Here is a 13271-nt window from a genome sequence, read left to right as displayed (position 1 = left end):
AATTTGCACAGTTCCCCTCTAAGATGGAAAAGTATACCTTTTACTGGTGTGTTAGTGTATATAACCGGTATATGTATGACATGATGGTAATCTCTTATTTCAGTCAATATAAAATCACACTGCTACATACATTGACAAACTCTTTATATTAATCTGTCTAGAAGAAATTGGTAAGAAGAAAGAAAGTAATTTTTTAAATTTGGCATATTTTGGAGTAAAACTATTTGAAAAATCAGGTGAAATGAACATTATTTGCCCGAAATTTTGATGTGTTCGTAACATTGGTCTTTCTTTCTGCAGATCCGTTTATTGCAGGAGCATCATGAGTGTAGAGTCCAAAAAAACACGTGAGGCTTGTTGCTCCAAGCTCAAGGTCAGTGAAATGTTACCATTTACCTGCATTACAAGGTGTTGGGGAACATTGCCATCTGCTTCATGTATGGTCTTTATCACACAAATCCATGGTTTTGAACACTAATGGATTCAAACATCTAAAAACCTGGGATAGTGCCAAGTTGTAAAAGCTGTAAAACTGTTTTTCTTTAACCTTAGCTCTATATGTGTATTGGTATGACATTCTAATGTCAGTATCATCTGTGCCTGACAAATGCTATACCTTATGAGACAGTAAAATGCAAAATATTAACAAACATATTTTTCTCGACCAGTTAAAACTTTGAGATTTTGATGCCATATGAATGAAGTGTTTTTTCTCTTGCTCGTGGAAGAGGAACAGAGCTTTTAATGAGTGTTAATCAGACGCGTGTATAGATAGAAGGTTGATAGTCCTTAAAGTGGCACTTGAAGGTCTTTTCAGGAAGAAAAACAGTGGTATGGTTGCAGTGACCTATATTTATACCATGTGACAGTTGTGTTTTATTGGTTCACTTTGTCGACTTTATCTTGAAACGATTTTAATTCTGATTTTAAAAAGCAATCAGCTCTCAGTTGCAATTCGTATTTGGTTGATTTCTTGTAAAAAGTAACTAGTCTCCCTCAGTGAACCACAAAACCTCTTTGCTTGTTTAAAAAAAAGTATTGAACTCTGGAGGAACCTTTTGTTTACCTGTGGAGTTTTAACTATTAGGCAAGTAGTTAGTCGTTTAACCAAATTCACAGAATGTTCTATGATCTACATCCAGGCTTACATCCCTTTTTAATCTTTAACTCTGTGGCAAGGATGTGGCTGCATGCAAGAACTAATATTAAAAATATTAAATTAACTTGTCTTGTGTAAAATTAAACAGTTGTACAGTATATAAAGCAAAATAACTCCAAATGAATTAGTGAAATAGAAGGTTTCACTAAGTATTGTTTCCTTTAATTTCCAGAAGATGTCTTTGCAGGAATATAGTGTTTAACTTGCTTGGTTGAGAGATTTGACATCTTGTTTCCTGTGATTCCAAAATCCATGTTCTTTGTCCATCACAAACATGATGGGAAATGACAAGAGTAAGACTTACTATACTAGATTGTTTTAGTTGATTGGATTTACCTTCATTTACATTAATGTAAATGAATGTAAATCCAATCAATGTTGAAAGCTGGTCTGAAGTACTGTAGGTCTTTAAATGTGTTGTGTGTGAGCCTAATCTATCATGAGAGTAGTGACACTAGTCCTTCACCATTTCCCTTAACACTTGTGTAAGGTGCAATTATAGCCTTTTGTCCTTTTTGTATTGGGGAAAAAAACTCCTTCCAAAACCTTTCATTGCACCACTGAAACTGCAAAAAAAAGTAGATTAATCCTCTCACTCTGAAGCCTTTGAGATTATTACCAAGGTAATTTTACAACAGGCTACAACTCATGTTCACAATTTAAAGATTGAGAAAATCAGTCATCGCAGAAGCCCTTTTCACTAAACATAATCAAATCAAATTAAAAACAATTACTGTTCTTGTTTTAGAGAACAGTTTAACCCTACAGCTTGTTTGTGTCTCCAGCTCTTCCTGTTCTCTATGGCATGTGTATACTTTGCTAAAGCCTTTGGTGGAGCCTATATGAAGAGCTCCATCACCCAGATCGAGAGGCGCTTCGATATCCCCAGCTCCCTCACAGGGGTTATAGATGGCAGCTTTGAAATTGGTACGTGCAGCTTTTGGAAAGATTCTGGACAGTTACATGTCTGTCTTTTTTTGTTTTTGTTTTTGTTTTGTTTTTTGCTACATCACATATCGGTATTCTAAATAATTATTTTGAAAATGCCAAATTAATATTGGATTGATGTAGTGGATGAATGCACCAATCCTCCCACTTGTTTGTTTTCCAAAAGTTTCATATTTTAGGAAATACACCTTTTCCCTTTCTTGCCGAGAGTGAGATGAGAAGATTGATCCCACCCATGTCTGTACACTATATATGAAGCTATAGTGCCAGTGAACTGCACAAATACTGGAAACAGTCTAACTAGATTGGCGCTGTCCATAGACAACTAAATAAAATCTGTGGATTTAATAAATGAGATGTAAACTTATCAAATGACTTATCGAATGAATGATAACTAATAACTAATAATGATAATGAGCTTTGGAGGTGCTGGTTTGCGGATTTTGTTACTTTTGGACAGAGCCAGGCTGGCTGTTTCCCCATTTCAAGGCTATGCTAAGTCATGCTAACAGTCTACTGACTCTAGCCTCATATTTAGCATAAAGACATTAGAGTAGCATCTATCTAATCACACAACCCTCTGCAAGAAAGTAAATATGTATATTTTCCAAAATGTCAACCAATTCCTTTAAGCCAATAATTCATTAACTTATTTGTTAATTCTTCTCCTTCTCAGGCAACCTGTTGGTAATAACCTTTGTGAGCTACTTTGGTGCTAAACTCCATCGTCCAAGGCTGATCGCGATTGGCTGTTTGATCATGGCTGTTGGATCTTTCCTCATAGCCCTGCCTCACTTCTTACAGGGACTGTTAGTACACAGTTTCCTTTATCTTCTTGATATTCAGATTTTGTATATAATACTGTAATATGTACTATATAATACTGTGTGTAATGGTGTGTATATATAGCAGTAATGACACAGATCCTTAATTAAAATCAGTTCTTGGAGGCAGAAGCTCTTGACATTTAATTGAACTACAGCGGGAAGAGTCAAATGACTAGTGTAACTCTAGGTACAATATATTAGACTGAAGGTCAGACATGAGGTATATAATACGATGAAATTGCAGCCAATTTCACTTAATCCAGTATGCACATGGTGGGAATAATCTGTTTGGGGCCTAAGGGCAAAAAATCTGCTATTGAGTCACCTATACAAACTACATGCACACACAGGTTTCCTCTGTGTAAATGCGTTTACAGTAATTTTATTAACTTTAGCAACACATACGATGTTGTTTAATATGAGTTCAAATCAAAGTTAAAACTCTAAACTCTGGGCCTTTTTTGGCCCTTGGGTGTTTGGGGCCCTGAGGCTTTTAACTGCTTTGTCCATATGTTAATTCAGCCCTGCTGTTGTTAAGGAGATATTTGTATTTAAGGACACATACAGTACGTTTCAACATATGGCATGTTTTCCTTGAGTGACATGCTGTAGGCCTAAAGATAGAAAGATGCTAAAAAAACAGTACCCACCATGGCCACACCCTGTTCATGCTGCTGCTGCAAAATCTTAAAATTTACCATTGTGTAATAATTCTCAATATTTCCCAGGTATAAATATGAGACCAGTATGTCTCACCGTACAGATGTCAACAGCACTGAGAGCACCCTGCCCTGTCTGTCCAACCACACTCTTGTTGCAGACGAGACGCCTGATTTAGAGGCCAGAAAAGGTATGTGACTAACACGTTCGCTGCATTTCACACAAGATCTTTCAGATTTACGTTTTCAGTCACATGTTGGATATGACACTTAAATCACTTCATAGAAGCAGGAGATGAGCAATGCTCTCGAAAGAATTTGCAATATTGCGTTCCAGTTTCAGTCAAGTTTGCCTCCCTCAGCTTGTGAAAAGGCAGCCGGCTCGTCCCTGTGGATCTATGTATTCCTGGGAAACATGCTGCGTGGGATTGGAGAGACTCCCATCATGCCTCTGGGTGTGTCCTACCTGGATGACTTCTCCAGAGAAGAGAACACTCCTTTCTATTTGGGTTTGTTCGTTTTTACTTTCTACCGTCTCTGCTAGTTTTATTTCATTTTACACACTTTACATATTACATAGTTTCCTGTTTGGGCTAGTTACTGTATGCTGCTTCAGAGCTTGCCTACATTATTTTCCATCTTCAGTCACTGATATTTTACTCTTATAAGCCTGCTAACTTACTCACTGTCCCAGTATTGGTGTTTTGTTGCTTTATTGCGTGCCTATCCTATTGATAAATGCCACATTATAAGAATACATCTCTCTGTTTTTCCATTTGACAGCCTGCATCCACACTGTGGGAATTTTAGGACCTATGTTTGGGTTTATGCTCGGGTCATTCCTTGCCAAGATCTACGTGGACGTTGGATTTGTGGATTTAGGTATTGAACTTACAGATGTGTTAATGTGGCACAACGTGCAGACTGTACTGTTTTTTAGAAAATGTTTCCTGTATTATTACCCTTAAGTCACTATTACCCTTGATTGATAGACAAATATCGAGTAATAGGCTGTGTGCAGTCCTATTACGCATAACCCCTCTGTTGAAATGTGGCATCAAAGTTCTCTTCAGCAAAACAGGTTTTCCTCCCTTTGAACCTACATAACAAGGTTGTTGTTACAAATCTTCCAGAGAGGATTTCCCAACATTCATCCTGTTGACACTGTAGGACTAGTTCACTATTGTATGGATTAGAGCCATTGACAGTCCCTCAGCAAGAGATTTGACTGTTTCTATCCTCCTGCTAAGCTGTGTCTAAGATGTTATGACGAAAAGAATAAGGGGTAAGCAAAGACAGTCCTATAAACAAAACCTCCTTCATAATGTGCTGACTTTGCTCGTCTTCCCTCTCCCAGACAGCATCTCCATCAACTACAAGGACTCTCGTTGGGTGGGAGCTTGGTGGCTGGGCTTCATAGTGACTGGCGCTGTGATCCTGTTGTCCAGTATCCCATTCTGGTTCCTGCCCAAGTCTTTGCCCAAGCAGGGGCAGAAGCAGAGTAAAAGCACAGAGCTCGCTACAGTGGCAGAGCATGAGAATTTCCTGCAAGAGGATAACCAGGATCATGAGGAGAAGGAGAAGCCTGTTTCATTCCAGGAGTTGGCTAAAGGTACCAGCCGAGTGCTTGCATCAGCAAAAAACGCCATCAAGCAATATGATGCATTTAAGGACGTGTCATCATATAATCCTTGACCAAAAAATTACTTAATAATAATAATAATGCTTTTAACTACCACTAATTTTTAAAATTATTTTATTATAACCTTTATTCAACCCATTCAGATTAAGAATCTATTTTTCAAGGGTGACCTGGCAAGATGGGTAGCAGCATAAATAATAAAAAAACAAAAAAAACGCCCTAAACATCTAAAAATGTTATACACCAACCAGTGGGTCACTCTGTGTTTAATCATTAACCATGTCTGGCCCAGAAAAATGTTACTTAAGCTAAGGCCCAGTCAAGCCATAATAGATTGCAAAACATTATCAGACCAATTTAGCAGTCTTTCCAACGAAATAATCACTTTTGTAAATTATAATATAAAAGTGGTATTATTTCCAAAAAGCTGCAAAAGAGAACTATAAAAATAACAAAATGGTTGAAAATAAGACAATAAAAATTTAATCTAAAACAAAAAATATGAATTAAATTGAGGTTATGTAATATGCTGTTTCATGAATATATGATGCGGAAGCTCATGGAGACAACATGCTTAAAATGCCAAGAAAATTAGTGTGCCAGTTAAATTAAAAAATGTGTTGGATAAGGTAATATTGGTAAATATAAAAATATATAACTATGCATTACTAAATATATGTGGATAATTTGCATTGTGAATTTTTATAGATGTAGTATATGTACATAAATTATATGTATAAAATAGAACATTTTCAACATTACCATTAACTCAATAAAAGTACTTTGCTATGATCTCTCTTTGCGCTTTGTTCTTCACCAGATTTCATTCCATCTCTGAGGAGACTCTTCAAGAACAGCATCTACTCGATGATGATCCTCACCTACCTGGTGGCTGTCAACGGCTTCATAGGCATGATCACTTTCAAGCCAAAGTTCTTGGAGCAAGTCTATGGCCAATCAGCTTCCAAGGCCATCTTCCTCATAGGTACAGAGCATTAACTGACCCCCACTCATTCTGCATTCACTGCACTTTGTAGCCCAAAGCAGCTGAAACAATGATATTATTAAAGGGAAGTGTGACTGCGAGAGATTAAGTTGACTTAAAATGTATGCAGTTAGTAGCCCACTGTGGGCTCTTTTGTGTATTTCTGTAACATAGCACCCTGAGCTATATTTAGCTTTTTATGACTGTTTACTAGCTTGGCTAGCTGACAGTGGTATAGTTGGAATATTTGTCTACAATATTTGTCTACAATCACCTACTATTGTGACATGTAACATTGGAACAGCAACAATTATCTGCTAAAAATAACCATTTTTAATGGACAAAGTTTATTATGTCTTATGGATTTGACTTTCTCACAACATAGCTCTCGAATGCACTGTTTGGTTGGTTATGTCAGGAACAGTCTCTTATCAGCACATGAAGCCACCATAAATTTAGTCATTAATTGATCCAGCCCGGGGTACTTGTAATCCATTTGATATGAAGAAAGGTTGTGGAGGAGCTCAAATATTTGGGTTTTTTTGAAAGAATGAGATTTTTAAAAAATCCACACATTAGAGCAGCTGCAACACCTGAGGAATGTTGCAAATGAGAGTGCTTGAGTTAGCAAATGAATGAACAAATGGTTGAAACATAACTAAAAGTAATTGATAAATAGTTAAAATAGTTAAAGGTATTGGTTAATGATTAAAATAGTTAGCTAAAAGCAATAGTTTTTGGACTACATAGCTAAAGGTATTGGGTAAATAGTAAAATTGGATAGAATAATTAACTCAAAGTAATGGCCACTTGACATAGTTTGTTGAAAGTAACATGTTGATGGTTATAGATAAATGGCAGAAATGTCCAGTTTCTGCCACTCCAAGTGGTATTGATGCAAACTTAGCAGTTGATGGATATTGTTAAAAATATTGCAATGCAATCCACTTATTTAATAAAAACATAGTTCAAATTATTTCAAATGAATTTGGAACATAACAGGTTGTGTTGATGAAAGAGGTATTTGATTTCAAGGATGGGGCTGTGGAGTACATCAGATGAAAAAAGTTGAGGACTAAACTAATATAACAGTCTAACATACTTTCAAAGGCATCTATGACATTGTCTCCCAATTCCCCAATTCATTTACATTTACGGCATTTAGCAGACAATAACTAAGTGCCTTTATATTCTTACCCTTCAAAAGCTCCCGTGCTTGTGTTACCAAATGTTTATGGCACATAAAGCCTTGTTATCGGTGTGCCATTTTCATTTTATAGAATCTCCAGTGTGTGGTTCCATTTCATCTGTCCGTTCATTAGTCCATTTATTCATCCATCCAGGTATACTAAACCTGCCAGCAGTAGCTTTGGGCATCATCACCGGAGGTTTTATACTGAAACGTTTCAAGCTGGGTGTCATCGGAGCAGCCAGGGTGTCAATCGCTGCCTCCCTCGGGTCCTTTTGCCTGTTTTGCATTAAGGTCTTCATCCACTGTGACAATGCAGAGGTGGGAGGTCTTACAGTCTCATATCAGGGGTAAGTGGCATGCATGAAAATAGAAGTTAAAGGTGCATTGCAAAGTTTCCTAACATTAGGTTTTGGGTTTTTTTGATGTTGGTTGTTTTTTGCTTTTAATATTTCTGCAGACTGACGTTATTTTCTCCCAAATTATTGGTTCAAACTACTTCAAAATATGAAGAAAGAAAATTGGCTTAATTACTGGCAAAGTTTGCAACTGACATGTTTTTTTACTTCATCATTAGTTTAGAATGATCTCCCTGGAAAGTTAATGCCTCACTGGACCAATGTCCGCTACTCATGTGTCTCTTCATGTCTGTGTGCACCAGGGCTCCTCAAGTGTCCTACAACCAACAGACTTTGCTGTCCCAGTGCAACATGGGCTGCTCCTGCTCAATCAAGCATTGGGATCCAGTATGCTCCTACAACGGAATGACATATGCCTCGCCCTGCCTGGCTGGCTGTCGGACATCCACCGGCACTGGCAAGGAAATTGTAAGACGGCAACTTACATTCCTTCATAAAAACAGATACAACTGGTAGATTGCGACACACTCAGCATAACACAGGCAAACAACAGCTCTTTGTACATGTCATTTCATGAAACTTCTTGCTAAATGGTTGTGTTTTAAGTCTCGCAAAGTCATATATTGTGTTTATTTTTCTCTGAGTAATCGTACAGAAAAAGAGGTGAAAAAAGGGAGGGACACAGCAATGATACCATTTTCTGCTCTGACAAGTGGCCTTAAAAGACCAGAATTAATTTTAACCAGATGGACATGTTTAGACTTTATTTATTTAAAGTATAAGCCCATAATCTAAGCTTTGATTTGGGCAAATTCTCTGTGGGAAGTCTGAAGATTCCTAAAAACGTCCCCAAAATGAATTGCATTACATTATCAAACAATTACTTGTGAAATAGACTGTACATCACAAAGTGATCTAAAATAAATCTCATACTATCAGTGTTGATATAGCTCCTAGAGACTACCATGTTCATTACACCTCATCATAGCACTGGATGGAAGACATACCATACCAAATACTGAGAATTTTGCTATTCTTGGAGCCTCAGGAGTACTTATTCCAAAGGGTGGCATGAGAGAAACCATTGGGTCACTCATATCAAAAGGAGATGTTGCTCTGGGAACAGGAATGTGCTCAGGAATCCATATCAGACAAATATAAATTGATAATTAGTACTTGAATTTTGGAAACCAAACTCTTCTCAAAGAGGCAAATGTGAAAAGAAAAGAAAAGAAATGCGCACAACCTACCTACAGCCCAGTCAAAGGTACATTTATTTTATTTCTCTTTTTTTTTTAGGTGTTTCATAACTGTACCTGTGTTGGGGAGATGATGACTCCAATCATGAACATGTCCACGGTGCTGGGCCAGTGCCCCAGGAAGAGTGACTGTGATCATATATTTAAAATCTTCATGGCTTTGTCTGTAGTGGGGTCCTTCATTTCTGCCTGTGGGGGCACGCCAGGATACATCGTACTGCTCAGGTCAGACACACACAAGCTTTTACGGCTGGGTGTTAAGGATGCCTTGCAGTGTCTTATTGATTTTTGACAAATGAAGTGATTTTATGGCAGCAAGCATCAAAATGGGGACTTTGTGTGAGCTGCTCCTGTAACACTATTATAGTTAGTAATGCAGCTTGTGTATTCTTAAAGCTAAAAAGCTGATATGATATTTAATCTTCCAGATCCATACAGCCAGACCTGAAGTCACTGGCTTTGGGTATGCAAACGCTGATAGTAAGAACTCTGGGTGAGTACCAAATATTTTATGGTTTTATTTATTGTAAATTGTATTTAACTCACAGAGCGATTCTTATACCGACAGCAATGATTAATGCAATTACCGTTTGGCTCTTTTAATGTGTAAGCACGTGTGACTGTGTTTTCAGGTGGCATACCACCTCCAATATATTTTGGAGCACTGATTGACCAAACCTGTTTGAAGTGGGGTACCAAGCACTGTGGAGGCCGTGGAGCATGTAGACTCTATGATGCTAACGCATTTAGGTACAGTAAAACCAGACACATGATATTAACTAACAAATATATGAACGAGGAATACTTTGTACTGTGTAACACATTATAAAAAAATTAATGAGCTTCAGAGGTGTTTTAAAACATACATACAGTATATCCATTGGATTTCTAAAGTTTCTACTGGATTGTTACATTTATTGCACATTTCAGTTTTCACAGACCTCAGATTAAGCATTTCAAATAAATGCACTTATGCACAAAACTTAACCTATTCCACTGTACTTTACTTACAGAATGACGTTCATGGGATTGATTACTGGACTCTACTTCCTAGCCAACATGCTGTGGGGAGGCCTCTACTTCAAAATTGTAAAGAGACAGAAGAAGTTAGCACTGAGGAATCAGGCCAAAGAAAATGGACTGGAGGGTAACAGCGTGGGCAATGGACACGCCTCCATCAACATTGCCAAAAACAAAGACACAGACAAGGAGAGCACTATTTAAAGTGTTTGATGAAGGCAATACCATGGTATAGTGCAAATGAATGACACAGATTTTCCATTGTCTATGTCCTCTGTTGCATCTGTACAGGACCAAATTGCGTTAGAGCAGTACACTTCTTTTTTACATAGATATTGTTCCAAAAACTTCAGCTGCTGTTTGTTCATGTGAAAGGTCAATGATCCTGACTATAGCTTTGTTATAATATGAACAACCATCACCAGTTTATACTTGAATAACATTAGGTCAGGTAACGATAGTAATGTCTCATCCTACAGCTTTACATTTAAAGTGATGTACGTGCAGTGACAGTTTGGCAAATATACCATATAATGCATGTAGTGTAGGGCTGACCCCCAATAGTCGAAGATTCGATGCTTCGGTGGGCGGAGCCTGATTCGACTGTCAATCTCACAGTCGAAGCTTCGCAGAGAAACAAGGATCATGCCATTTTGGCGATATGAGGGTGCTCAACGTCTGATTTTACGTAGAATTACCAGTTTTCTCCCAAAAAGTTAATATACAGCTTAATACAATAAACATGTCAACGTTTAATGCTGTAAATAAACATGTAAAAAGAAAAAAAATAACTTCGAATAAATTAAAAGTGCGTGAATAAATCCAAAATTGTAACCCTGGGTCATCAGTGCGCATGTGTAGGCGAAGCGTGTATATAGTGGCAGGAGGAAAACTTGCTGAAGAGACGGAGCTTCAGTGTTGTGCCGAGTTGTGCGCACCTCGCATGACTTTCGGGTAATTTATCACGATTGATGAACCACACAAAGAATATTATATCGTTTTTAAATAGCCAGCTACTTGAAATAGACCCGCGATGAACCGCGACGTGCATGCACTTGTCGGCAGCACGGCCAAAACTCTGCACAAGACCGGTGAATGGCAGGTGAGAGAGAGAAAATGGTCAACAATGCCTCAGTTTAGCTTCGGCTCGTAATCGCCATGCACAAAAACAGACATGATTTGAATATCTTAACTATTCTGATTCGACTATATAAATCCTTAGTTGGGGACAGCCCTAGTACAGTGTATAGTTTTAAATGCTAGAACAAGACAACATGTGTTTGTGGCCTAACATGTGGTAGCATCACTAATGAACATGAAGCATTTCATGTTTGTTTTAGTTATTGACATTGTTTTCCTTCATATTTTTCAATGACATTGAGAGTTGTGAGATTATACAGCCTACCTCATTGTCTTCATTCAGCAGTATTGTAATGAGGACAGTGAGTGAGGATGGCTAAGGTTTAAGTTTAGGATGTTGGCTTAGTATGAAAGTTAACAACATAAGTGATGAGTTTAAACTTGCTCAGTATGTGAACCAACTTAAATACACGAGGAAATTGGATTAGGATTCCTGTTTTGACTATAGCTTGGCATAATTAGGACAGTCATAGATTTGACTTCCTAAATACATGACTAAATTTGTTGCAAGAGAAGGCCCCCTTACCAAATTATAAGATGGTATCAATGGGAAGGCTTCAGACTAGAACAAGAAAGTGTTTTGTTTCTTCCTGTTTAAGCCTGCTGTGAATTGACAGATTTAGTGTTGGTAGAGTTTGTGATTGCTGCACAGCTGATTCAGTCAGTGAAAGCGGTGCAATTTTTTTTTGATGGGGAGGGCAGGCACACAATGCCATTTTTTGTGCAAGTAGCTGGCAGCTCCAAACAAACCTGCTTGCTCTGAGGCCGATGCCAAATATGAGTAGTTTAAAGGTATAGTTTGGCATATTGGCAAAATGCACTTATATGCTTCCTTCAATAAGATCAATAAGCTCGATAAGGTAATGGAATCCTACTGGCACCTCTAAAGATCACTAATTATAGCTTTTATTTAATGGGCAAAAAAATTTAAAAATGACACATTGAGGTTTTACAAGGATTAGACTATTTCTTTCACAGTGAGGTTGCCTGGCAACCAGCAAAGACTATGGATTAAATGAGATCTAACATGGTAGTTAATAAACTTGAGATATTCTGGTGATAGGCTTTAGACAGAGCCAGGCTAGCTGCTTCCTCCTGTTCCTACTCTTTGTGCTAAGCTAACAGCTGCTGGCAGGAGCTTCACCAATCTCCTCGTGTAACTATATATGTATTTCCTAAAATGTGGAACTCTTCCTTTTAAGACATTTTCCAAAATTAAACACAGTGAAAGGGATATCAGTGTCTTTTCAAAATGTTTGAGTTCATCTCTATTAGGGATAACTTTATATATATGAGTTTCAATTTGTGTGCTTTGACACACTACATCAGTGTCACTCAAATTGGATGGTAAGAATTACATGCCTGTCAGTGTGTTTTGCAGTTCTAGGAAATCAGTCATGTTTCCTTGCAAACTATTTTATTTTTCTGATGCATGTTTGGATTGCATACATACCCCCCCCCCCCCACACACACACACAAACATTTCATTTAACAGGTAACATGTCAGCCTGATGACCTTTTATTATGACGGTCTGGATAGCTCGCCTGTCTGACATTGCACACACTTTTTGTTACATCACATCAACGCAAACCCTTTACAAAGGCCATGAACATTCATATAATCGTCTGACTTACCAGTGTTGGTGTGCAAAAGTTCACCATAGTTTGGACAGTGGATATGATTGTACTGTGTTTTACTGCTTTACACTGTAGTTGTTGATTAAAATGTATCATCAATTCATTATGTATAATTACTGTTAATGAGAATATATATCAAGTTTGATATGTTAGTATTGTCCATATATTTAGTTTTATCATTTCTTTTTAATTTCAGGTTTTTTTGATTGTCCTCAAAGCATATCTGTAAGCATTAAAGACACATTTTCACAATGTTTTCAACCTGTGTCCTCACTGATTTCCTTTTTTTTAACATGTTCTGCAAAGGCTGCAATAAGCCTGTTATGGATTCAATAAAAGTTAATCTTGTTTAACTTTATAATGTATTTTTTGTCCCTCAATTTACACATGACTAGTTATACCTTTTCCAAATGTTTAGTGGACCTACTTTTGCCCTAGCAATTAAT

General features: G+C 37.5%; 1 protein-coding gene across 1 annotated transcript; it reads left to right on the top strand.

The window, feature by feature from the left end:
* The first annotated feature begins 322 nt into the window (after positions 1-322).
* LOC123984879 (solute carrier organic anion transporter family member 1C1-like) lies at positions 323-10507 on the top strand. Its single transcript, XM_046072096.1, has 14 exons — positions 323-373; positions 1945-2086; positions 2784-2916; positions 3663-3784; positions 3956-4102; positions 4377-4475; positions 4951-5205; positions 6056-6220; positions 7564-7759; positions 8071-8236; positions 9068-9252; positions 9456-9520; positions 9660-9777; positions 10041-10507. The coding sequence occupies exons 1-14, from the start codon at positions 323-325 to the stop codon at positions 10249-10251; spliced, it is 2055 nt and encodes a 684-aa protein (XP_045928052.1). The 3' UTR covers positions 10252-10507.
* Positions 10508-13271: the final 2764 nt, after the last annotated feature.

The sequence above is a fragment of the Micropterus dolomieu genome, linkage group LG16 (genome assembly GCF_021292245.1).
Source record: "Micropterus dolomieu isolate WLL.071019.BEF.003 ecotype Adirondacks linkage group LG16, ASM2129224v1, whole genome shotgun sequence".
Taxonomy (NCBI): domain Eukaryota; kingdom Metazoa; phylum Chordata; class Actinopteri; order Centrarchiformes; family Centrarchidae; genus Micropterus; species Micropterus dolomieu.
This window is presented reverse-complemented; position numbering and strand designations above follow the sequence as displayed.

Bases quoted from the DNA above. Each gene is read 5' to 3' on its own strand.
- LOC123984879 (XM_046072096.1), top strand. From the start codon at position 323: ATGAGTGTAGAGTCCAAAAAAACACGTGAGGCTTGTTGCTCCAAGCTC. The intron at 4,103-4,376 runs GTTTGTTCGTTT...TCCATTTGACAG, and splicing joins GAACACTCCTTTCTATTTGG to CCTGCATCCACACTGTGGGA. The intron at 9,521-9,659 runs GTGAGTACCAAA...CTGTGTTTTCAG, and splicing joins GCTGATAGTAAGAACTCTGG to GTGGCATACCACCTCCAATA.